Source organism: Rhinoraja longicauda, chromosome 17, assembly GCF_053455715.1.
Source record: "Rhinoraja longicauda isolate Sanriku21f chromosome 17, sRhiLon1.1, whole genome shotgun sequence".
NCBI classification, from domain to species: Eukaryota; Metazoa; Chordata; class Chondrichthyes; order Rajiformes; family Arhynchobatidae; genus Rhinoraja; species Rhinoraja longicauda.
Genome location: NC_135969.1, coordinates 11,586,492 through 11,612,089, shown reverse-complemented (window position 1 = coordinate 11,612,089; position 25,598 = coordinate 11,586,492). Strand labels below are relative to the sequence as shown.

The 25,598-nt window shown below is 39.5% G+C and overlaps 1 protein-coding gene across 8 annotated transcripts in view; it reads right to left on the bottom strand.

Annotated features, from left to right (window-relative positions):
• The window catches only part of setd5 (SET domain containing 5), a 142,319-nt gene that overhangs the window by 82,878 nt on the left and 33,843 nt on the right, over window positions 1–25,598 (bottom strand). For 5 of the 8 annotated variants that reach the window (XM_078414114.1, XM_078414120.1, XM_078414122.1 and 2 more), the window contains exons 2-3: window positions 7,824–7,879; window positions 2,577–2,755 (exon numbers count right to left, since the gene is read on the bottom strand). In XM_078414114.1, coding sequence (XP_078270240.1) covers window positions 2,577–2,647 — 71 coding nt within the window. In that variant the 5' untranslated portion in view covers window positions 2,648–2,755; window positions 7,824–7,879. The remainder of the gene's footprint in view (window positions 1–2,576; window positions 2,756–7,823; window positions 7,880–25,598) is intronic. The other 3 variants (XM_078414116.1, XM_078414118.1, XM_078414119.1) reach the window with 1 other exon arrangement.

Sequence of the window (25,598 nt, the reverse complement as noted above, 5' to 3'; positions counted from 1 at the left end):
CTGGTTCAGGACTCCCCCAACATCAGGAACATTATTCCTGCATCTAGCCTGTCCAATCCCTTAACAATTTTATATGTTTCTAAAAGATCCCCTCTTCTCCTTCTAAATTCCAATGATTACAAGCTCAGTCGACCCATTCTTTCATCATAAGTCAGACCCACCATCCTGGGAATTAACCTGGTGAACTTACGCTGCACTCCCTCAATAGTAATAATGTCCTTCCTCAAATTAGGAGAACAAAATTGCACACAATACTCCAGGCGCAATGTCACCATGGCCCTGTACAACTGCAATAGGACCTCCTTGCTCCAAAACTCAAATCCTCTCGCAATGAAGGCCAATATGCCATTAGCTTTCTCCGCTGCCTGCTGTACCTGTATGCTTACTTGCAGTGACTGGTGCACAAGCACACCCAGGTCTCGTTGCACCTCCCCTTTTCCTAATCTGACACCATTCAGAAAATAATCTGCCTTCCTGTTCTTGCCACCAAAGTGGATAACCTCACATTTATCCACATTATACTGCATCTGCCATGCATCAGCCCACTCACCCAACCTATCCAAGTCACCCTGCAGCCTCATAGCATCCTCCTCGCAGCTCATACTACCACCCAGCTTTGTGTTATCTGCAAAGTTGGAGATGCTACATTTAATTCCCTCGTCTAAATCGTTTATATATATTGCAAATAACTGGGGCCCCAGCACTGAGCCTTGTGGCACACCACTAGTCACTGCCTGCCATTCTGAAAAGGGCCCATAATTCCTACTCTTTGCTTCCTGTCTGCCAACCAGTCCTCTATCCATGTCAATACCCTACCCCCAATACCATGTGCTCTAATTTTGCACACTAATCTCTTGAGTGGGACCTTGTCAAAGGCTTTTTGAAAATCCAGATACACCACATCCATTGGCTCTCCCTTATCCATTCTACTTGTTACATCCTCAAAAAATTCCAGAAGATTAGTCAAGCATGATTTCCCCTTCATAAATCCATTCTGACTATGACCGATCCTGTCACTGTTTTCCAAATGCGCTGCTATTACATCTTTAATAATCGACTCAAGCATCTTCCCCACTACCGATGTAGGGCTAACTGGTCTATAATTCCCAGTTTTCTCTCTTCCTTTTTTCTTAAAAAGTGGAGTTACATTAGCTACCCTCCAGACTACAGGAACTGATCCAGAGTCTATAGAACATTGAAAAATGATCACCAGTGCATCCACAATTTCTAGGTCCACCTCCTTAGTACTCTGGGATGCAGACCATCAGGCCCTGGGGATTTATCTGCCTTCAGTCCCAACAGTTTACCTAACACCATTTCCTAACTAATGTGCATTCCCTTCAGTTCCTCCATCCCACCAGAGCCTCAGTCCCCTATGAATAATGAATTTATTTTAATATAGGATTATTAACTTTCCACTTACAAGAGGTTCAAAATGATTAACCAAATAAAAATGGGAATTTTAAATTTGGTGGGTGCTCTCTGAAGATGAGGAACTGACCATTCATATAATTTCTGCTGTTCAGAAACAAACTACATTTGTAAGAGAACAGCATGTCGATTCTCTCTGCCAGCCTCAACCTTTGGGAAGAAAATGCCCACAAAATAAATCGAGCTACACTTAAAATGGCTTTGAAGAAATACATACTATCGATCTAAGTTGTCAATGATTCAGAAGCTTTGACAGCATTGGCCATCGTGTAAATTTGTTGGGTAAGGAATAGAGCAGGAGGAAAGGATTTATATAATTAACTGAAGCATGCAGCCAAGGAATAGGCAAGAGCACTTGGATGACATGGGAGATTGGGTGGAGGCAATTGGCCTGGTTGAAGCAGGAGCGGAACAGTTGAACTTCCTACGACTGGGGAGCTGCCAAGTCCTGCATCTGAAGCAAGCAAAACGGCTCCTGGAAGTGAGACCATGACTGAACGCTGATGAGACAAGTTGAATAATATTTTGCAGGTTTGCACTATTATTACTTCCTGTATACTGGCTGATTAGTTGCGTTAGTTTACAAGACGTCCTAGCCATGGAGCATGTTTGTAGAGTTTAGCTACTAACGCAGCCAAAAAGGTACATTCAGATAAAAATTACAAACCCTTTAGCAATCGGAGGTAAAAGATTTGGCAGTAGGAGAAAGGTGAAAAGGGAAATATAGATACAAGAAACTGCAGATGCGGGTTTACAAAACAAAAAGTGCTGGAGTAACTCAGCGGGTCAAGCAGCATCTCTGGTGAACATTTAATGGTGATGTTTCGGTTTTGGGCCCTTCTTCAGACAGAGTGTCACCTATCCATGCTCTCTGGAAAAAGTTTGTTTGAGGAAGGGAAGTGACATTTGATGATAAATTAATAAACGTAATTAAGATAGAGATGCAGCAGGATCATTGGTGGTAGCATTACAGCCCATGATAAACTCATTTTAAAATATTTAAAATACACCATTGTTGTAGAGCTCACCACAGATCATTGCTTTACACCACACCCCATAATCACCCAACACTTCAGTCATCCACTTTAAGTGATTTCTCCCTGCCTCCTCTCCACCCACTTCCCCAGGATCTGAATTGTACTCACTCTGAACCAGCAGCCATATCAGAGTATGAAGTATCCGGTGTGGTAACTCCAAGTGGAATTACTATGCTCATGACGTCCAACACCAAGTTGTGTTTATCACGGGGTCCGAAGCAAAATGCCTGACCACACCGAGGCCAAACAGCCGCAGTGTCGTGTGCAGATCATGGACATGAGGGAAACTGCAAAAAGGAGGAAATCAGAAAATAAACATCAATAACTTGAACATTTTACACAGATCATAATTTCAGCCAAATTACTCTGGCTCTGCATCATGGAGTAAAATGTGAATACTCCAAGGAAAAATAAAATCAATGACATTGTCACACCACTTACTTCAATGTTTGTGCCTTGTATGTTCTCCAAGAGCCACAAAAGACTTAACATGCTGGAATCTGGAGTAAAAATCAAACTACTGGAAGAACTCAGTAGGTCAAGTGGCATCCATGGAAGGTCCATACATGACATGCCAACCATTCCTTTGCCTCCGCAGATGCTGCTTGACCTGCTGAGGTTCCACCAGCAACTTTTTTTTTGTGTCCTCTAAGAGCTACTGCAATTAAAAATGTGCATTTTTAGCAGGCACCTGAGAAGCTTGTAACCAAATTATAAAAGACCCTTTTGAAAATCCTTGCTCATGTAAAGAACCATTAAGGACAATTTGTCCAGTTTTTCATTTATTGACAACACAGTAAGTGTGCTGTGCAGTAACCCGCACAATCAAAGCACATCAAACAAAGGGAGCAACAACGTTACAATACTTTGTCTATGAGAAAAAGAGAGTAAATTTATGTGGGGTTGGTTATGATCTGTTTCATACAACATTTATTTTTCATAAGTGATTCTAAACAATGTGTTATACTGTATGAAATGTGAGAAAAAAAACCAATTGTTTAGATTAGTTATGAAATTCTAATTCAAATGCATATTCCACTTTTAGTCAAAGAATAATCTAATGAAAGTTTTGCAGAACAGTTCTTTTCTGACCACTTCTTCAGGATACCACTGTCACATTTTTTAAGCTTTACCTATATGGTTCTGATCAAAGATGCATTTTTACTAATGTAGTTACACAGTTTTCCAAATTACAGTAGCTACACAATTTAAAGTTATGAATATTTTCCTTATCATCTGGTCACGTTTTAGTAATTGTTCTAAAAAGCATTGGAGGCAATGATGGTGACCGAATACAATTGATCAATGGTGATCTGTAGGAATGTAAAGTTTTCCAATGTTTCTCCTGAAGACAAATTGAGGTATGGAAGTGCACTCATAAATGATTCAACGTCTATGTTTACAAAGAAAATTATAATTCAATTTGTGTCATTTTTCTTCATTCAAACTAAGCCCCAATTACTCCACTCAATGTGTGCTTGATTCCTTGACATTCAATTGTTTGACAACTTCAAATATATGTTTCTCCATGGCTCTAACTGGGAATATGTGAACTACACAGTCATTAAGTTTATGCTATAAATGCTATTTTTGACTACTACTGGTTTGAATTTGCATCTTCATTTATCTTTTAAGTAATTTGACATTTCTCAAGTCACCAGTAGTCAACACCATTTCTTTAAAAAATCCTGCCCTAATATCTTAATTTTTGAATTTTAGGGGGTCTGTCTCATGCCTCCATCATCCTACCAGAACAATATCCATGATCTAATCGCAACACTTCATAATTTGAAAATTATTTCCAATCACAACACTTCATAATTTGAAAATTATTTCATATTTTGAATATTTATCTCAAGAATATATCTCCACCTACATGGATAGGAAAGGTTTAGAGAGATATTGGCCAAACGCGGGCAGGTGGGACTAGTGTAGATGGGGCACCTTGGTCAGCATGGGCAAGCTGGGCCGAAGTATCTAATTCTATACTGTATGACGCTATAACTCAATATTGAGTTTTGATAGCTCCTCTGGTGTCACAGGGCATGCAAGTACATGGAGACCCTAAATACAGTGCCCTCCATAATGCTTGGGACAAAGACCCTTTATTAAATTATTTCCCTCTGTACTCCACAATTTGAGATTTGTAATAGAAAAAAAATCACATGTGGTTAAAGTGCACATTGTCAGATTTTAATACAGGCCATTTTTATACATTTTGGATTCACCATGTAGAAATTACAGCAGTGTTTATACATAGTCCCCCCATTTCAGGGGCACCATAATGTTTGGAACACAGCAATGTCATGTAAATTAAAGTAGTCATGTTTAATATTTTGTTGCATGTCCTTTGCATGCAATGACTGCTTGAAGTCTGCGATTCATGGACATCACCAGTTGCTGGGTGTCTTCTCTGGTGATGTTCTGCCAGATGTATTGCAGCCATCTTTAGCTTATGCTTGTTTTGGGGGCTAGTCCCCTTCAGTTTTCTCGTCAGCATATAAAAGGCATGCTCAATTGAGTTCAGATCGGGTGATTGACTTGGCCACTCAAGAATTGAGTGTTTGTTGCTTTAGCAGTATGTTGGGATCATTGTCTTGCTGTAGAATGAACCGCCGGCCAATGAGTTTTGAGGCATTTGTTTGAACTTGAGCAGATAGGATGTGTCTATACACTTCAGAATTCATTATGCTACTACCATCAGCAGTTGTATCATCAATGAGCAGTTCATTCTCTCCTCCATACTTTGCTCTTGCCATCACTCTGATATAAGTTAATCTTTGTCTCATCTGTCCACAAAACCTTTTTCCAGCACTGTGGTTGCTCTTTTAAGTACTTCTTGGCAAACTAACCCGGCCATCCTATTTTTGTGGCTAACCAGTGGTTTGCATCTTGCAGTGTAGCCTCTGTATTTCTGTTGATGAAGTCTTCTGCGGACAGTGGTCAATGACAAATCCTCACCTGACTCCTGAAGAGTGTTTCTGATCTGTCGGACAGGTGTTTGGGGATTTTTCTTTATTTGTATTCTTCTGTCATCAGCTGTGGAGGTCTTCCTTGGACTGCCAGTCCCTTTTGCGATTAGTAAGCTCACCAGTGCTTCTTTCTTCTTAATGATGTTCCGAACAGTTGATTTTGGTAAGCCTAAGATTTGGCTGATGTCTCTTAGTTTTATTCTTGTTTCTCAGTCTCATAATGGCTTATTTGACTTTCATTGGCACAACTTTGGCCCTCATGTTGATAAACAGCAATAAAAGTTTCCAAAGGTGGAAAGACTGGAGGAAATACTCGGTGCTGAGAGCTCTCTTCTGCCTGCATTAAGGAGGCAATTATTACGCACCTGAGCAATTACAAACACCTGTGACGCCATATGTCCCAAACATTAAGGTGTCTTGAAATGGGGGGGACTGTGTATAAACCCAGCTGTAATTTCTACATGGTGAAACCAAAATGAATAAAAATGGCTATTAAAATCTGACAATGTGCACTTTAACCACATGCGATTTTTTTTCTATAACAAATCTCAAATTGTGGAGTACAGAGGCAATTATATAAATGTTTGGCCCAAACATTATGGAGGGCACTGTACGTTCAAATTTAAAATTTTGCGGGAATTATATATCTCTACAAATTACAGTGAAGTTTCATTTGGTATTACAGACATCAGACATTCTCCAAACTTCCAGAATAGCACATCTTCCTCCATCAATAATTTTTTTAAAGTTTAAAATGACAATTTTCATATTTGTGGGAGGTTATCATCAACAAACTAGCTGTTGTAATACTTAAGTAATAATTAGACATTAAATGTTTGAGGTCCTGAAAATGTGATAATATGCCACAGAAAAGGCAAATTATTTATTTTTCTCTTAATTCATGCATTTTCCTCCTCATAACTTAGAGATTATGGTTATATAAATTCCCTCACAAATCCACAGCGTGGCAGTGGAGAGGATGTTTCCACGAGTGGGAGAGTCTAGGACCAGAAGTTGCAGCCCCAGAATAAAAGGTTGTATCTTTAGAAAGGAGATAGTGGAATTTCTTTAGTGAGAGGGTGGTGAATCTGTGGATTTCATTGCCACAGAAGGCCATGGATGTCAAGCCAATGGATATTTTTAAGGTGGAGATTGATTGATTCTTGATTAGCACGGGTGTAAAGGGTTATGGGGAGAAGGCAGGAGAATGGGTTTGAGGAGGAAAGATAGACCAGCCATGACTGAATAACGGGGTAGATTTTATGGGCCTAATTCTGCTCCTATAACTTATGAACATAAACTTGCCAAGACGGAAAACAGGAGAGGAGCGAGGATGATTCCATGAGGGGTTTCAGTCTAAGGGTTGCACGTTAACACTGTACTACTCTCACATCCTCCCAACATTGCAAAGGGCTTTGCAATAAGCAAGGTATTTTGAAATGTAGTTATTATTATTTTGTAAAGAATATGCACAGGCTTGAAGACATAACAAAAATACATAAACTGTGAACAGTAGAATTTGAGATTTCACCATCCAAGGTTTATATGGCAAGGTTCTTTACAATCCAAAATATTATGAAGAAAATACTAGAGTAAATCGAAGTAAAATATGATGTTACATATTTTGGCCATGAGAGGAGGCTGTAATATCAATTACAGCCAGTTAAAATGTGTCAAATAATTTTTTTGGAAATACTTAAGGGATTGTTAGTGAAATCCATGGCCGATTTGCCCCAGAAATTTGATGTGGTGTTTAATTTTGTGATTTTAGATATCACACATGTTCTCCGTCATGGAATAGGGTAATCAGAATCCAGAAAGAGGGTAAATATGATCAGGTGGGGAAAGGACTTTACATTTAACTCTGTGATACACCTACAATCGAAAGATTTTACCATGCTGGGCAGATAGTTATCGGTAAACATTTTAATCCAGGGAATGTGGAAATAAGAAAGGGGGGATGTGTGTGTGTGTGCTGGGCGGGTGGGAATAGTGGGAGTTTGCAGTGGAGCATCTAGGTTAAATAAGATGAGGGAAACAACCCTTTTCTAACATACAAGCAGCAAAGTTTTAGCACATAAATACACCAACTATGCAAAGCATTTATTCAGTTTGACCAAACACCATTTTAGATATTAAAAACCCTGCTTAACATTACAAGATCTAATCAACGACAGATTATGAAATGATTTATATAACCCACAAAGAATAAAAATGTAATGGATGGAGCTCAAGAGTTATCAAAATGCTGACCACTGCGAGTTAATCTTGGATCCAGTCCAGATCTACCATTTTGCTTGAGTTTAACAGTTTAGTCTGGAGGCTCTACCCAGACACCCAATCTCTTTGGTGACACAGTTAGGAACCAACACAACCAACTCACCAGCACATCTGTCACTGTATCTGTCCTGGGGAAGGATCGAGACCAACGAAACCAGCCTAGTTGAGAAAGGACATTAACCTAATCACTTATAAACGGCAAAATAAACAAAATAAATAAATTCCTCTTCAAAAAGAATAGGATGTAATTCAATCAAAATGAGGTAGCTTTTCCACAACTTCTGTAATGCAAAAAGAGCAAAACATTTATCACTCACTTTTATAAACAGTTTTATTTTAATTGGTTTAATTTGGAGATACAACATGGAAACAGGCCCTTCGGTACACCGAGTCCATGTCGATAACCGATCACTCGTTCCATGTTATCCCATTTTCACATTCATTCCCAACACATAAGGGGCAATTTACAGAGGCCAAGTAACCTACAAACCCGTACGTCTTTGGGATGTGGGGGGAAACCGGAGCACTCCGAGGAAATCTTACCAGCTCTACCAGCTGTGCCTACTGTGCTGCCCTACGCCACTATGCTGCCCATGAAAGGATTAGTAAAAAAAATGTATGTAAAGTTTCCATTTTACAAATATAGGTAATTTCTTATTAATAAACAGCTATGAGCAGAAATACAGTTTATTTTATAGTGTTGGGTGTCACTTCATCAGATCTAGAATGAGTTCTATTTTTAATTTTTCTTCTTGCCATAAACTGGTAAGTAGCAGGCTTCTTTCTCACCTTTGTGGATGCACAGATGCATTCATTATCCAACTTCTGCTCAATTACCTAGAAAATTTAATTATCCACAGCCTTTCTCCAAATAAGTTTAGAAAAATGAGTCCTCACGTTGCTGTGAAATAACTCACTGGATACAGCACCAAGCTGAAATCGAAGACGACAAGAGGAACTAGGGAATGAGGAAAGTAACCAATATTTCCAAAACCCTAAAGAAATATGGGAAGGCAGTACCTTTCAAGCACATTTAAAGCATCAACTAAAAACATAAAAGAAAATAGGGCATTTAGTTCTGCAAGCCTGTGAGAAAATGGCTGATCTGTGACCTGACTCCTTTAGCACATCATTTCCCACATTTTATATTCCTGATTATCAAATAAATTTATATACCAATTTCAAATTTTAAAAACAGTGACATAGCATTAATTTAAAGTATTCCAAATTTCTACTACCTTCTGCATGAACAATTATTTTCTACCTTCATTCCTGAAAGCTTGAACTTTTAGGGATTTCACCTTATTCTGGTATACGTAAATATTGTAGTGAAATCAAATTTGCCGTCTACCTTCTCACTTCCCCTTTGCCTGATGAAAACTTAAAAATAAATTATCCCCAGATCTAAATTTGAGGCCATGCAATCCTCATTTGTGTAATCTTTCCTTGCACTTTAACTTTAGGAATTCAGATTGTGCAGTTGAATCCAAATTAACATATCCTTCTAAAATTAACATATCCTTCCTGTGGCGTGGTGAGCAGAACAAGCCCCAGTACCTGAAATATGATCTAACCACAATGTAGCCGTGCAGTGCAAGCCTAACTCTTTTTTTACTCAGTCTTCATTGGGAAGGCCAATGGTGTGTGTGTGTGTGTGGGATATGTGTGTGTGGGGAGGGGGGTGTGTGGGATATGTGTGTGTGTGTGTGTGTGTGTGGGGAGGGGGGTGTGTGGGATATGTGTGTGTGTGTGTGGGGAGGGGGGTGTGTGGGATATGTGTGTGTGTAGTGTGGGGAGGGGGGTGTGTGGGATATGTGTGTGGGATATGTGTGTGTGTGTGTGTGGGGAGGGGGGTGTGTGGGATATGTGTGTGTGGGGAGGGGTGTGTGTGGGACATGTGTGTGTGTGGGGGGGGGGGGTGGTGTGTGTGTGTGTGTGTGTGTGTGTGTGTGTGTGCGTGTGCGTGCGTGCGCGCGTGGTGTGCGCGCGCGTGCCTGTGCATGCATCTATGCATGTATATGTAGATCTGCATCTATATATTTGAAGATCCCGGATCTCTTTGGACCATTTAACGCTTCTAGCGTTTCTTCAGAGAGCATTGTGCTTTGCACAGATCACACAAAATGAAGGTCCCGCAATGTTTTTCTCTCATTTGTCTCAAATTGGGATTTTTCTCTTCCAAGTTTCAAAAGAGCACTGACAATGCCTGATCCTCAAGAACATTTTTTAGTGTGGATTCAAATTGCAATACAGGTTTTTTTTAAAACAATTCAAGAATGCATATCTGATCAAACAGAAGTAGGACTGATTGGAATGTGCTTTCAAAGGATCAGCTCACAATGGACCAAATGACCATCCTCTTTATTGGAAGCATCTGAACCAAAAGATTGGTCACCAAAAAGTTACAAGCATTAATGAACACGTATTTTATGAACACGTTTTTATTTACCAATGCATTAAGTACTGTCATGTGGCAAAATACAGATTCACATCCATAATTCTTTATAAAGCTATTCCTTGATGTCAGGAAACTCATCTAAATGATCCAGACTGTATTCCTTTCACATGCTGCAAGGTAGCTTAATATATATACATGAATGGAGACTCAATAGTTTTTCGGTCAGAAACTTCATATATAGTCGTTTTAAAAACAAGAAACACAATACAGTTGAATATCTACAGACAGTAAAAGCAGAATCAAAAAAATATAATCTACAATTCTACTATAATGAAAAAAATCATTGTCAGGGTGGTTCTTCTTAAATTAGCCATTCCTAATAACATTAAATTTCTGAAAAATCTTGATATTGTCTTTCATTACACTATTCACCTAAACCTGCTATGTCAAACAAGTCTATGACAAACTCCAGATTTTGTGTCTCCATATATTGTAAAATGGCCAGAAATTGAATCATAAACTGCCGATGTAGCTATGCCCATTTAAATTTTGCCACTCCCACTTACCTACTTCAACCTACGTCCAATTGAACATGCATCGTTCTGCTCACAAAGAGCAAAACGTCGATATCATAATCAAACCAGATTACAATGGTGGAGCCGTTGTGGTTTAGCAAACTGACCTCTATCTTGTAGAGGCTAAATGTCTGTTCGCAGACACTTTGTTGACCACCCTCTGGACCAGTGAATATCAGGCCACCATCTCACAGGCTGTCATTAGCCCACTTCTACTTACTCCCAGAGATCCACAGGCAGGATTACAACAGCACACACATTGTTTCAGCATGCTTGAGCCCCACCAAACTTACTTCTTTAAACCATAGCCTGAAGACGAGAGGGGGCAAGTTTAAAGGAGATATGCGGGACAATTTCTTTTTAACATGGGGAGTGGCGAGTGCCTGGAACTCACTGGCCGGAGTGGTGGTGTAGGCTGATATGACAGGGACATTTAGAAGGCTTTTAGATAGAACATGAGTTTGCAGGGAATAGAGAAACATAGATCCTGTGCAGGCAGAGATTAGTTTAACTTAGCATCATACTCAGCCTGGATATTATGGCCTTAAAGGGCCTGTTCCTGTGCTGTACTGATCTATGTTATATGTCCTTTCTATGTTAACTTCATCCTACTACCCCCCTTCCCATCCTAGTCCATTTCCTTCCCACAGGAATCTCTAACACCTCTGATAATCTTCACCACTCTAAGCAGTTTCCACATCAGATGCCCCTTTTTGCTTGAATAGAGGCCCAACCCGTTCCATCATGAACACACATATTAGTCTGGCAGAACTAATTCTCAAATTGGACAACTTCTCCAACTCCATTCACTTTCTCCAAATGAAATGTGTAACTCGGATGGGTCCATGCTTAACCAAACTCTTTGTGACATGTTGAACAGTCCTGGTGCTCCTCACTCTATTCTTTTTCTGGCACATAGATGGTGTCAGCTGCACTAATACAGAACTTGAAAATTTTATTACTTTTGCTACTAACTTCCGCCATCAGTCCATCAGAATCTTCCCTTTCTTTCTGGATTTCTGTCTCCATCTGTGAGGATAGTTTAACATCAGTTAAAAGATCTGACTCTCACATGGACCGATCTTGACAATACTTCCTCCCACCTTGCTTTGCATGAGGAACCCATTCCTTCTTCCAGTTCCTCCATTGCATCATATCTGCTCCAATGACAAAAAATGAGATGTCTTTCTTTATCTTTAACTGTGGCAAAGTTGAAAGAGTCCTTGATTGCATCTCATTTATTTCTTATGCCTTTCACTCCATCTCTTCCATACCAGAGGAAGGATACGTTTCCTTTGGTCCTTTCATTCCTCACAATTTCAGCCACATTCTGCTTGAGCAAACACATCTTCCCTTTCTGCTCTTTTAGTTTTTCAAAGGGGCTATTCGCTTCTCAACTCCCTGAGCACTCTTCCATTCAAAGCAGCCAATCTTCTTCTCACTGCAAGCATATGAAATGCAACCGCTGTTTTATCGACCTACCATACTGGGAGCCAAATATTCTTTCCAGGTGAAGCAGTGACTCACCTGCACATTTTCCAGTTGAGTTTATTACTTCCATGCTCATAATACTACTTCACATTAGAAAAAAATACAGAGTGGGTAAATCTATGCAGACCTGACTCTGATCGTCCAGTTCCTGTCTCCTTAATTCACCACTCCACTCTGCCCTATCTGGTCTATTATCTCCTGCACTGCTCCAAAGCAAGCTCGAGGTGCAAACTTCCATCTGGCATAGTGCATCCTTTGCAATGATAACAAATTCAGCACTTTCAGGTAACCTGATTTTTCTGTTTAAGAACTGGATAATTCTGTACGGTTATCCATCTATAATAATAACTAATTTTCTTGCTGCACTAACACTGCATGATCTACTGGGCATTACCAATGTTGTCCTATTGGTTTTTGATTTCAACAACACCTCTGACCCACATTTCACATTTTTTAATGTCCCTTTTTTGTTTTCTTTCTCCAACTACATTCTTTAACCAGGTTGCAGCATCCCCTAGCTTGTCCGATCAGATGCATTCCCATTGCCCCATCCATCTTTTAAGCAAATGTAAATGAACATTTTGGGGTATTTTGGGGAATGTGGGTCAGAAGTGTTGTTGAAATCTACAACCAAAAGGACAACATTGGTAATGCCCAGCAGATCAGGCAGTGTTAATGCAGCAAGGAAATTAGTTATTATTACAGATGGAAAGCCGTAAAGAATTATCCAGTTCTGAAGTCTGAAGAAGGGTCTCGACCCAAAAAGTCACCCATTCCTTCTGCCCCGAGATGCTGCCTGACTCACTGAGTTACTCCAGCATTTTGTGCCTCCCTTCGATTTAAACCAGCATCTGCAGTTCTTTTTCCTACTACTCTTAAACAGAAAAATCAGGTTACCTGAAAGTTTTGTGAAGGGGAAGACTTGCTCGACAAATTTGCTGGAATTCCTGAAGAAGTAAATAGCAGGACAGACAAAGGAGAGTCAGTAGATGTTGTTTACTTAGATTTTCAGAAAGCCTTTGATAAGGTGCCATCGGGGAGGCTGCTAAGGACGATGAGAGCCCACGGACTCAAAGGGTAGATACAAGCATGGATAGCAGGTTGGCTGGATGGCAGAAGACACAGAGTGGCAATAAAGGGGGCCTTTTCTGGTTGGCTACCAGTGACGAGCGGAGTTCCGCACGAGTCGGTGCTGGGGCTGCGACTCTTCATGTTGTACATTAATGATTTGGACGAAGGGATTGAAGACTTTGTGGCCAAGTTTGCGGATGATACGAAAATAGGTGGAAGGACAGATAGTGTAGATAAAGCAGGGACTCTGCAAAAGGACTTGGACAGGTTGGGGGAGTGGGCAAAGAAGTGGCAGATAGAATAGAGTGTAGCAAAGTGTGGAGTCATGCATTTTGGTAGTCAAATTAAACATGTAGACTATTTTCTAAATGGGGAAGAGTATCCAGAAAACTGGGGTGCAATGGGACTTGGGAGGGCTGGTGCAGGATTCCTAAAAAGTTAATCTGCAAGTCGAATCAGTAGTAAAGAAAGCAAACTCAATGCTAGCATTTATTTCAAGAAGGCTTGCATACAAAAACAGGGATTATTGATGATGCGCTGGTTAGGCTGCATTTGGAATATTGTGAGCAATTGTGGGCACCGTATCCGAGGAAGGATGTGCTGGCTCTGGAGAGGGTCCAGAGGAGGTTTACAAGAATTATCCCAGGAATGAGTAGGTTAACCTATGATGAGCATTTGTCAGCACTGGGACTGTACTTGCTGGAGTTTAGTTGAATGAGGGGGGACCTCATTGAAACATACAGAATAGTGAAAGGCTTGGATAGAGTGGATGTGGAGAGGATGTTTCCACTAGTGGGAAAGTATAGGACTAGACGTTATAGCCTCAGAATTAAAGGACGTCCTTTTAGGAAGTTGATGAGAAGAAATTTCTTTAGTCAGAGGGTGGTGAATCTATGGAATTCTTTGCTACAGAAGGCCGTAGAGGCCGTCAGTGGAATATTTTAAGGCAGAGATAGATAGATTTTTGATTAGAACAGGTATCAGAGGTTATGGGGAGAAGGCAGGAGAATGAGGTCAGGAGGGAGAGATAAATCAGCCATGATTGAATGGCGTAGTAGACGATGGGCCGAATGGTCTAATTCTACTCCTATCACATGACCGTATGATAACATTTTTCTTACTTTCCCGATTCTGATAAGCAAATTCGACCTGAAACATTCATTCCTTGTTCTCTTTCCATAGAAGTTGCCTGATATTCTAAGTGTTTCCAGCATTTTGTCTTTCATCTCAGATTTCTAGCATCTGTGGCATTGTATAGTTTCAGAAATTTATTACGGATAATTTAACACTGATATACACAAAGCAGCATTTTTGAACAAATATAGCCAAGAGCCTATGCCATATGGCACTTTAGGGAGACCTGGTATCTGGATATCAATACACTGCACCCACAAGATGTAAATTAAATATATGCAAGGATGTTCTTAAATGCCCCCTTTATTCCACATCCTTCTGTTCAGATGATGAGGATATGATAGATTTTCCTTCTAGATCATAAGTGTTAAGTAAAAAGCTTTCAAGAGCACCACACAGGCTAGATTTTGCAGAAAGCAATCCTTAAAACTACCCTCTTCTGTATAGACCACACAAAGCGCTCAGATCATACCAGTAGTAAGATGATCAATTTTTCAAAAATAGTTGTGAGGAATTTTGTCGTCAACTTCGGTTGACACCAGGAAGATCCTAACTTAAATTCTAGATAAGTGTAGCATGTTAAAGGTACAGAAGCTTAAGAGACTGCATCTTATTATTAAATGCATCAACCATTTCTCTCTTGCAAGGTCAAGAGACATTATAAAAAACTAGACTGACACTTCAATATTGTGAAGAAGTGGTACAATGTCAAAGCTGCTGTATTGGTTCAACGTCTCACCTGTTCTCAGAAGGACATGAAGAATTTTACTGCACTGTTTCAAAGAGCAAGGAGTTAACCTTGATAATCTGGTTGATATTCATTTTTCGATCAACATCACCAGAACATTCTATCTTTAACATTTGTAATGCTATTTGTAGATGTTTACTAAGTACAAAACGGCTACTGGAATTTTGTACAATGCACAAATATTATGAGTCACTTTGGTATGCCCTGATCTTATTCTTTTTATTCACATCCCTGAGCTACAGAGAAAACTACTGAATGCCTTAAGTCTTTCCACTGGGGAAACTACAATAGGAAAAACGCAGTTCAAAAGAAGGGAAATTATAAAGAATTGAAGGGAGTAATTTGATCATCTTCTGCCACATATCAGGTGGAAAATTATATATTTTTTACACACATTAATTTGAATTACTGTTTCATTTGTTTAACTCCTCAAAATATCATGTCCAAATGTAATTTAACCGGTAAAATAAAATTGCATTAAAGAATCAAGGCTGCAACATTCTGATCTTTTTTTAAATTGAGAACTAAGTGACAAAATATGGCACAGCAAGTGTAAACCATAACAGGAAATGTCACTAGGTGGAGCATTACTAACTGAACAGATGACAGTCAGAAATTTCACATGAGTAATAGGCTTCAGTAAAAAGCTTTGCTGCCACGCTTCAAGTATGGTACTAATCGACTCAAAGAGGAGTGTGTAAAAGCAGAGGGATCCCCACAGCTTTTTTCGAAACTGTAAAAGAAAGATGATTTGAGCCATCGTTCCAGTATGTTAAAAGCTAGAATCTATATTATAAACATGTGTTACGTGTGAATAAAAATCACAACTGTAAATACTGGAAATCGGAAACATAAACAGAAAATGCTGGATACATTCAGCAGCTCAGGCAACAAATTTGGGGGAAGCACAAAACAATTGTTTCATGTCAAAGACCCTTAATTAGGACTGATACAGTATCACCTACTGTTTTCCCACCATTTCACAATGTTTTTCAATACATGCGCATACATTTAGATATTATGTGCATATGTTGAACCAGCACTAATTTATCCCGAGGCAAATCTCTTTGGCCCACACACAGACTATTTTTTATCATAAACTTGACAAGCTTTATGCTTATCATATCTCTTTGTAACAATATGACAGCAACTTCTCATGTTGCGACGACTAATATGGTACAGTGAATACTGATTTTAAAAACCAAGACCCTGATCAATCAGTATCTAAATGTTGCTCTGCATCACATATGTAGAAATAATGTTTCCAAACTAATTCTATATGTAATACTCAAAATTTAGAATTGCTGTAGATATGACGAAACAGACAAATAGCCGCCACTCAGCAACGAAACCAATTAATACAAGCAGCAATACATAAGCAAAATGCCACTTTAGCATACAGCACCTTCAACTTTCACTGCCCCAAACTGCAACACAGAACTGCTGGAATTGAGTTGAATTTCCTTTCAGTCACTTAAAAAATATTGACATAGGATATTATGATCCTGGGCAATGTCAGGATGTTAAAAAATGGATAATGTCAACTGGAAAAATCTACTAATGGTCCAAGTCGGAAGAAATCCTGAACAAAGATATATTTAAAATGTAAATGTAACAGTACAACGTGAATGCAACCGTAGTAAGTAAAGGGACTATCCAAGCAACTTAATTTTACAAATTGGCACAATATTACACACATTAGCAGTAACTTTGTGGATTCAACAATCCTTATAACCTATGATTGTTAATGTGGTATTTTGATTATTATAACCATCATTTTCTTCCTCCACCGGGACAGAAGCATCATTAATTTTCTCCTCTTCTCACAACCACACCACCAAAACATCAACACAAACAATTTGCATTTAAATATAGTTCCTTTATAACAGTTCAATGGACCATAGTTTGACAGGAAATTGATCAAAGAAAATGTGATACCTAACCACAAAAAACAAAATTTTAGTCCAGCTGGCCAAAGGTTTGGTTCAAAAAGTATATCTTAAGTATATCTTAAATGAGAAGCATCTTGGAGGGGAAGGGGGGATTGCAAAGATGGAAAAGGGAAGAAATTTGGGAAGAGAATTCCAAGAGCTGAGGAAGGTGTTAGATCCCAGAATTAGAGTAGTGTAGGGTTGAAGGAACCTGCAGAAATCGATTGGCTGAGACCATGGAAGTATTTGAAAATTTATAAAATAGAATTTTAAAACTAATCAAATATCCTACCTAGATACAATGTAGGTCAGCAAACACAGGTGTGATGTGATGCGTGTTAGGCTAGAGGCAGCAGAGGTTTAGAGGAGCTCAAGTCTGTGAAGGGTGCAAGGGTGGAAATTTGCTATGGGAACATTTGTGTCAACATGTAACAAAAGAATGGATAAGAGTTCAGCCAGGAGTTCAGTTATTTTGAGGTGGATCCAGAAAACATCTCAGAGTTAAATATGACGCCAAGGATGCAAACAGTCTGATGCAGGATAATAATAAATTGTAATAATTAATTTGTCAAGAACAGTGCATCACAATTGATAAATATCTGTGAATGGCTCAGGATCTTAGTTATTTTTGATGGGATAATGGTAAAATAAGTTACTAATCAATCTTTGTTTATAAAATGTGGTTAGAAAGATCTCCATATAAATAGCTCAGTCCCATGTCTATGGTCATTGAGGTTTACAGTTATATATATTGACAACAAAAACACATACTATAAATCTTATATTTGTTGAGGCTGCACTCTTCTACCGAAGTGGAAAATATTCTACCAGTCCTGAACTATGCTTTGAAGATGGCAGAAAAGATGAGCGATTTGCTAAATACCCAGCCTCTGACCCATTACATTTAGTCACAGTATCTATTTGGCTGCCCAGTTGAGTTTCATGTCAATGATGGACCTGTGGGTGTTGATGGTAGCACTCAGTGACAGTGTTGCTATTCGATGTCATGATTATGTGATTTAACTCTTTTCATTGAAAAGGATATGTTGTTTTGCTGATTGTCGCATGTACTGAGGTACAGTGAAAAGTATTTTTGATTTTGTTACATGCTATCCAGTCAGCGGAAAGGCTATACATGATTACAATCAACCATTTCACCATGTACAGATATATGGTAAATGGAATAATGTTTAATGCATTATAAACTCCAGTAAAGCCTGATTAAAGATAGTCCAAAGGTCACCAATGACATAGAAGGTAGGTCAGAACCACTTTCTAGTTGGTGATAGGATAGTTCAGTTGCCTGATACCAGCTGGGATGAATCTGGAGGCATGCGCTTTCCAACTTCTGTACCTCGTGCTTAATGGGAGAGGGGAGAAGAGTGTCCGAAGTGAGACTTGTCCTTTATTATGCTGGTGGCCTTGCCGAGGCAGCGTGAAGCGTAGATGGTGTCAATGCAAGGGAGGTTGGTTTGCGTGATGGTCTGGGCTGCGTCTACAATTCTCTGCTATTTCTTGTGGTCTTGGATGAAGATCCCAAACCATACTGTGATGTATCCCAATAAATTGCTTTCTGCTGCGCAACTATAGAAGTTGGTGAAAGTTGTATGCTGAACTTCCAAAGCCTTGCAATGAAGTTGGTGTGCTTTCTCGGTCATTGCTTCAATATGGCTGGTCCAGGACAAGTTGCTGGTGATATTTACTCCTAGGAACTTGAAGCTTTCAACCATCTCTACTTCAGCGCTGTCAATGTACTGCTTCGCTTTCGATCAGAACCTTCTTTGTATCGCTAACATTGAGGGAAAGATTGTTATCGGCACCAGGTTATGAGGTTCTCAATCTCATACCCGTACTCCATCTTGTCATTATTTACTACCCAGCCCAGTTCAGTGGTGTCATCTGTGACAGAGACAGAAAGTAGTCGGAGACAGTAAGATTGATGGGAGAACTGGGAAGGGGGAGGGGTTGGAGAGAGAGGGAAAGCAATGGGCTAATTGAAGTCAGATAAATTTATTTGATTTAAATTAGATAAGTTAGATAAGTTTATTTTTGTAACAGCTGAAAATACTAAAGCTGCATGTTGCATTGTTTAATCAAGATTGTTGCACAAGTGTCAATAGAAGTGATTGCTTGTTAATTTCAATGACCACCCACAGTTAAAGTAGTAGCTGTGTTAAGAAAGACAATGGCATCTGATCACTGTGGGGAGGTTACATAGAAATACTTTTCCCCGATACTGTTTAAATTTCAAGACACCTTTTTTTCTGCTTGTCAATTCCAAAGTATTTTTTAAGTGGTTCTCTGGTTCCTGATCACAATCATGTTATAACCAATTTTTGGCCCACATAATGCAAATAGTGTTTCCTAACTCATTAAGTGCATTATATCCCATTTGTGTTTTGATAATATGGGTTATAGCAGAACTAACTGTAACTAAAGAAGCTAGGACTGTTGCTGGTATCATTAAAGTACCCCCACAATCCTCCTCCCTACAACTTTAGTAAAGTTTTCACCTTAAACACATTCAGAATCCCTTGACTAGAAACTACTGAAGAAAGCCTTAATGAGTTATTTGCCATTTGCAGAGTATAACTGAGCTATGAGACAATAACCGGCTACAATTCACAGACTATGCCGCAGTAGTTATTTTCAAAGTAATCTGCATCAGCACTCAGGCCACGAAGAAGACAATCAACTCGGATTTTTGCTCCAGTAAGTCATCTTAAAATACATTTCTATATAGATGTAAAACAATCAGAAATAACAGAATTAGCAGTTATATCCCCACAACTAGATAGGTTCCAATAACCACAACATAGACATACATAAAATGACCACTTTGCCAAAGTCCCAAATCAGGGAATACTATTCAAAACAGGATAACTCAGGAAAGCACAGCAGGCTGAGAGCAGGAAAGATAAATTGAAAAGTAAAAGTGTTTTCATTCCAAACTCAACCTTTAAAAGTCAGCAACTATAGATATTCTGCAGTTATTTTTTAATCCCATTGTACCCCTATGGTTACATAATATTAGGAACTGCATGAGTAACACGATCAGGCAAAGCCAAATAGGCAAAGTAACATAGAAAACATTCTAAACTTGTTACGGAAATTAAGGACAGGGACATTGAACTGTGGAATCCAAGAGGCCATGAAATAGGTTACGAGAAGGTTTTTTAGTATAGGAAGTGCAGTGAATATGCAGAGGGGTTTGTAAGATGTCACAAAATCAAGGTGGCCAGAGTTTTGGTATTGTGTAAACAAATGGAGTAGAGATGAGAAAATGCTTAGAAGACTGCTGAATGGGAAAAGCACATCCTGTAGAAGGATGCAAGGTTGGATCGGCCAAGACCATAAACAAATCTAAGGATCAGGAATTTAAATTTGATGAATTTGAGTAAAAAGGATTTAAGTGTGCAGCATGATGCAATTGACTGAATTCTGGACACCATGAAGATGCAAATGGAGCACTGGACTTTATTCCAAGGGGGATAAAATATAAAAGTAGGTAAGTCTTCTTCCAACTTTCCAGATTATTGTGTAACATTACCAGTACGATGTTCTACTTTGTTCATTTATTACGGAGCAAAATGCACACAACAGATGTAGTTGAATGATGGTTCACTGGGTTGATTCCAGGGATGAAGGGCTGTCTAATGGAAAAAATGACTGAGCATGTTGCCTATACTCATTGGAGTATAGAAGAAAGAGAGTTGAAATGGCATTTGATAGCATGGATGCTTAGAAGTTGTTTCCCCTTACTGGGTACTAACATTTAAAAAAATAAAACAGAACTTAAAATCGAGTCTCATGTCTTTCAAATTCACCACCCTGGAGAACTATGGAAACCTAGACCGCAGACACAAAGTGCTGGAGGAAGGGTTCCAACTCGAAACATCACCCATCCCTTTACTCCAGAGATGCTGCCTGACCCGCTGAGTTGCTCCAGCACTTTGTGTCTATCTTCAGTATCAACCAGCATCTGCAGTTCCTTTCCACACATGTGAACCTAGCTTTTTATTAAATATATTCAATGTTGAGATGGACAGACTTGAGGATTATAGATGAGAAAAGGGTGAAAGTGTATAGGCATTAAAGTGAACAAGGCCAAATTCAGATCAACTATTCTCTTAGTGATCACTGGCAAGACTTGAGGTTTGCATTGCCTGGTCTTGTTGTGGTTCTACTGACACACACAGAGCAGGTGGATAAAATAGAACAGTCAATCAGAAAAGCTCATGCATTATGATGTCTGGTCACCTGATCTGCCTTTTGCTTGTTTACATTAACTATATTGTGTGCAAAACATATTGTGATGACACTTGATTTTGTGTTGCAGCTATTTTCTCATAGTACTGAGCAATAAAACACTCATTCAAATTCTTCAGAATATATTGGCATCTTAATCCTGACCATGATATCTTTCTTTTAAAGGGAAAATTTACCCTTTGGAAGTAGCCACACTGCTGCTAGCTTAAATAAGAGAAAGTGGAATATATTTTGGGAACCATGTCTAATTAATAAGATTTGAGTAAATGGGTCTTCAAAAGAATTGCAAAGACTGCATAGCTCGTCTTCTTTAAGAATATCAAAATAGTGTATGACTTTGTGTTCTGTATGTATAGCTAATAAATCATACATTTACCAATGACTCAATAAGATGGCGGTTTTAACCTTTGGTAAACATTGGACCTTTTGTAGTTAACCTCCCATGTGGAACTACAATTCTCTGCTGCAGCAGCAGCTATTTCTTGGCTGGAGTAATCAAAATGGCTGGAGTAAAAGTTTAAAAGATGAGAAAGGAATCAAAAGTTTGACCTAAAAAAATAGCTATACACTGAATAAAATGCAGAACTTTGAAAGGAACAGTCAGCCAGCTTCAAAATTATCTCTTTTTAAAACCAAGATGTGTATCCAAACCCCACCTCATGAAAATGTGTCTCATTTCCTCCTCCCCCATAACTATTTGCTGCTCTATCTCCATGTGATAGTTCCTCATCGCAGCATGGAAAAGAACTCGAGACTTAGCAGATATCTAAATCTGCCTTCAAAGTTAGAAGAGAACCCAGAGAAAAAAGTCACGATTAGTATCTTTGATTCTCATCAAATCTGACATGGGTATGGAGTATTGGATTTATTCTAATAACTAGAATGACGTGAAATTTACAATTAAATCAATGAAACAGAACAGAACAGCACAGAAAGATATTCGGCCTATCAAATTTCTGCCAGCTTTTGTAGAGAAACCTGTACAGCCCCATTCCCCCCCATTTTTACATACTTTCTAGAAAATTATTTTATCAAAATTCTCTTTTGACAACCTTCACTGACTATTTCAACTAACCTTGCCAACTGCAATCCACTCTTAAATAATAGTTGTGCATGGTTCCCTAAACCTGAACATAGCAGATTTAACATACTGAAATTCATTCAGATCTATAGTCTTGTCCCATTTGATCTTACATCCACCCAAAGCAACAGTGCCTCATCCAAAGTGTGCTAATGCGCACATTTATCCAACACTTAGCTTGAATACAGGGCAATGTTAGTCCAAAACAAAATCAAAATTATTACCCATCAGTAATAAGTTATCACTGTATTCAATAGATTAATAGAAACTGCCAGGTAAAAGTATTTATTTGAGGAAAAGAACTTAAGGATTGCCTCATACATAGCCAGATGGGCACTACGGCATTTAATATTGCCACATGAAATTCATGAGTTTTAATATAAACTTGTAGAAACAGCAGCTCAGACAGCATCTCTGGATGACATGGATAGGCGATGTTTTGGGTCAGACCCTTCTTCAGACTTGAAATGTACCATATGCATATCCTAAAGAGATGCTGCCTGACCCGCTGAATTGTTCCAGCACTTTGTTCTGCAAAAGATTCCAGCATCTGCAGTTCCTAGTGTCTATAGAAACAGCAATGTGTACATAATGTTTCCAGTTGAGCAAGCCAATTAAATTAAGACACTAAATGAATTCTCTTGCTTCTGGCAGGGAAACAATCACTGTGGATCTGCTGCAGTTCCATTACTTATTTGGATCAGTTTTCTATCAACATAGATAGTCAGGGAACATCCTTAACCTTCACACTAAGTTTGTGAAAATCTCCCTAAGTACAATTTCTTTTTTCATGACACAGAGTTCGGGAACATTCTGTACCTTTAGATACATATCTCACATAAGTTCAGATATTGCCAAAATCCCAGGCCAAGAGATGATCAAGTTTGTAGAGGTGCACAGTCATCGATCTTGCATAGATACACGTAATCTCCCTTAATCTAAGTAGGTTTATAATACCGATTAAGTTTCTGGTTAAACTATTAGAAACAATCTTCATTTTCCATAGCAAGTCCCGATAACGTCAGACAGATCAGTCCTTAATCAACAATAAAGAACATTGCTCTAGTATATTAACATTCTCCTGCAGTCAAAATTGTTGAGAAATTTGTTCATGCCATTGTCAAACAAACTGGGCATTGGAATTTATTCTTTTTTTTTTAGAACCAGTGGGACCTGATGTTTCTGCAATATTGTGTCTCAGTTTTTGCTTGCCAGTTATCCATCAGGCCAACCTGTCAGAACTTGCTGAATGTCACTAGGCAGCTTATCAGGGAAGAAGCTTTCATTTTTTTGTAGTGTGGATCACACCAAAGACACTTCATTTACTAATCAGACATTTTACAATTAAGTATGCATTTGAGACCTTCTTGGAAGCAGTGGGTTAAATTACAATTTATGAATTCATCACTGTGAGGATGCTATTCATTGACTATAGCTCTGCCTTCAACACGGTCATCCCCACCAAGCTCATCACCAAACTCTACCAGTTAGGCCTCAGCTTGTCATTATGCGACTGGATCCTGGACTTCCTGCTGGAGCGACCGCAGGCAGTGAGAATGGGCCCGTACCTGTCCTCCACTATCACCCTGAGTACCGGCACACCACAGGGCTGTGTTCTGAGCCCCATGCTCTACTCCCTCTTCACACACGACTGTGTTCCTGCATTCGACACCAACACCATTGTCAAGTTTGCAGACGACACAACGGTGATCGGGCTTATCACCAACAGCGATGAAACAAAATACAGAGCGGAGGTGCAGAACCTGGCGGACTGGTGCTCTGATAACAACCTGTCCCTAAATACCACCAAGAACAAGGAGCTGATCATCAACTTCCGTAGGTCACATAACGGGGAATACGCCCCGATCTTTATCAACGGGGACAGTGTGGAGAGTGTCTAGCTTCAAGTTTCTGGGCACTCACATTTCAGAGGACCTAACATGGTCCAATAACACTGCTGCGCTGGTCAAGAAGGCACAGCAACGACTGTTCTACCTAAGAACACTGAAAATGTCTGGTCTACCCCAACAGCTGCTGTCGACCTTCTACCGCTGCACCATAGAGAGCATCCTAACACATGGCATCCCTGTGTGGTACCTCAGCTGCACGGAGGCAGAAAGGAAAGCTCTTCAGCGGGTAGTCCATAGAGCTCAGAGGACCATCGGAACACAGCTACTAGCTTTGGAGGGCATCTACAACACACGATGCCTCAGAAAAGCTACCAGCATCCACAAAGACTCTTCACACCCCTGCAACAGTCTGTTCGAACTCCTTCCATCGGGCAGACGATACAAGGCCTTCTACGCCCGCACCTCCAGACTCAGGAACAGCTTCGTCCCCAGGGCCATAGCTGCTATGAACCGGTCCTGCTGAGCTGGATGGTCACATCGCACAGTGATCCGGCACAGATCTACTTGCACTTTATTCTGTCTTAAAACTGTTACAATTTGTTTCGTTGGGCTGTTGTTGTTTAAATTAATTAAATTATTGCATCGTATGGGAGGCGCATTCCCAATCTCGTTGTACACCTGTACAATGACAATAAATATATATTGTATTGTATTGTATTGTGATCAAAGAATTGGCATAAACTATAAAAGATAATCTCTGCAACATTAGCCGAGTTCCAATATCAAAAGGTATCCTCTCCTGAACCCAAACATGGCAGGAATTAAACCTTGGATATACAGGTTTGTAGTCCATTGCCCAGTCCCAAACTAATGCTTTCTTGTAGTCTGAAGACTCAGAATTTCCACACTAACGTTTAGGTCAGCTGTCTATCTCTAGGGTGTTCGAAGGCTTTGCAAAAATCAGTTTTTGATATTCCAGTGATCATACTGTTCATGACATCATGTCAGGGATTTAGTAGCAGATTTAACTATAGAGACAAAAATATACAGCACAGAATATGGCCCGTCAGCCCAACCTGTCCATGCCAACCAAGATGCCTACCTGACCTTTTCCAATGTGGCCGCATTAGGCCCATATCCCTCTAAACATTTCCTCTCCATGTCCTCCAAATGTCTTTTAAACATTACCATTGTATCCGAATCTTCCACTCCTCCGGAAGCTTGTCCTCATACCCACCATCCTCTGTGCGAAAATGTAGTCCCTCATGTCCCCTTCAAATCTTATTCTTCTTACCTTAAAACTAGGCCTTCTCGATTTAGACTCCCCCAC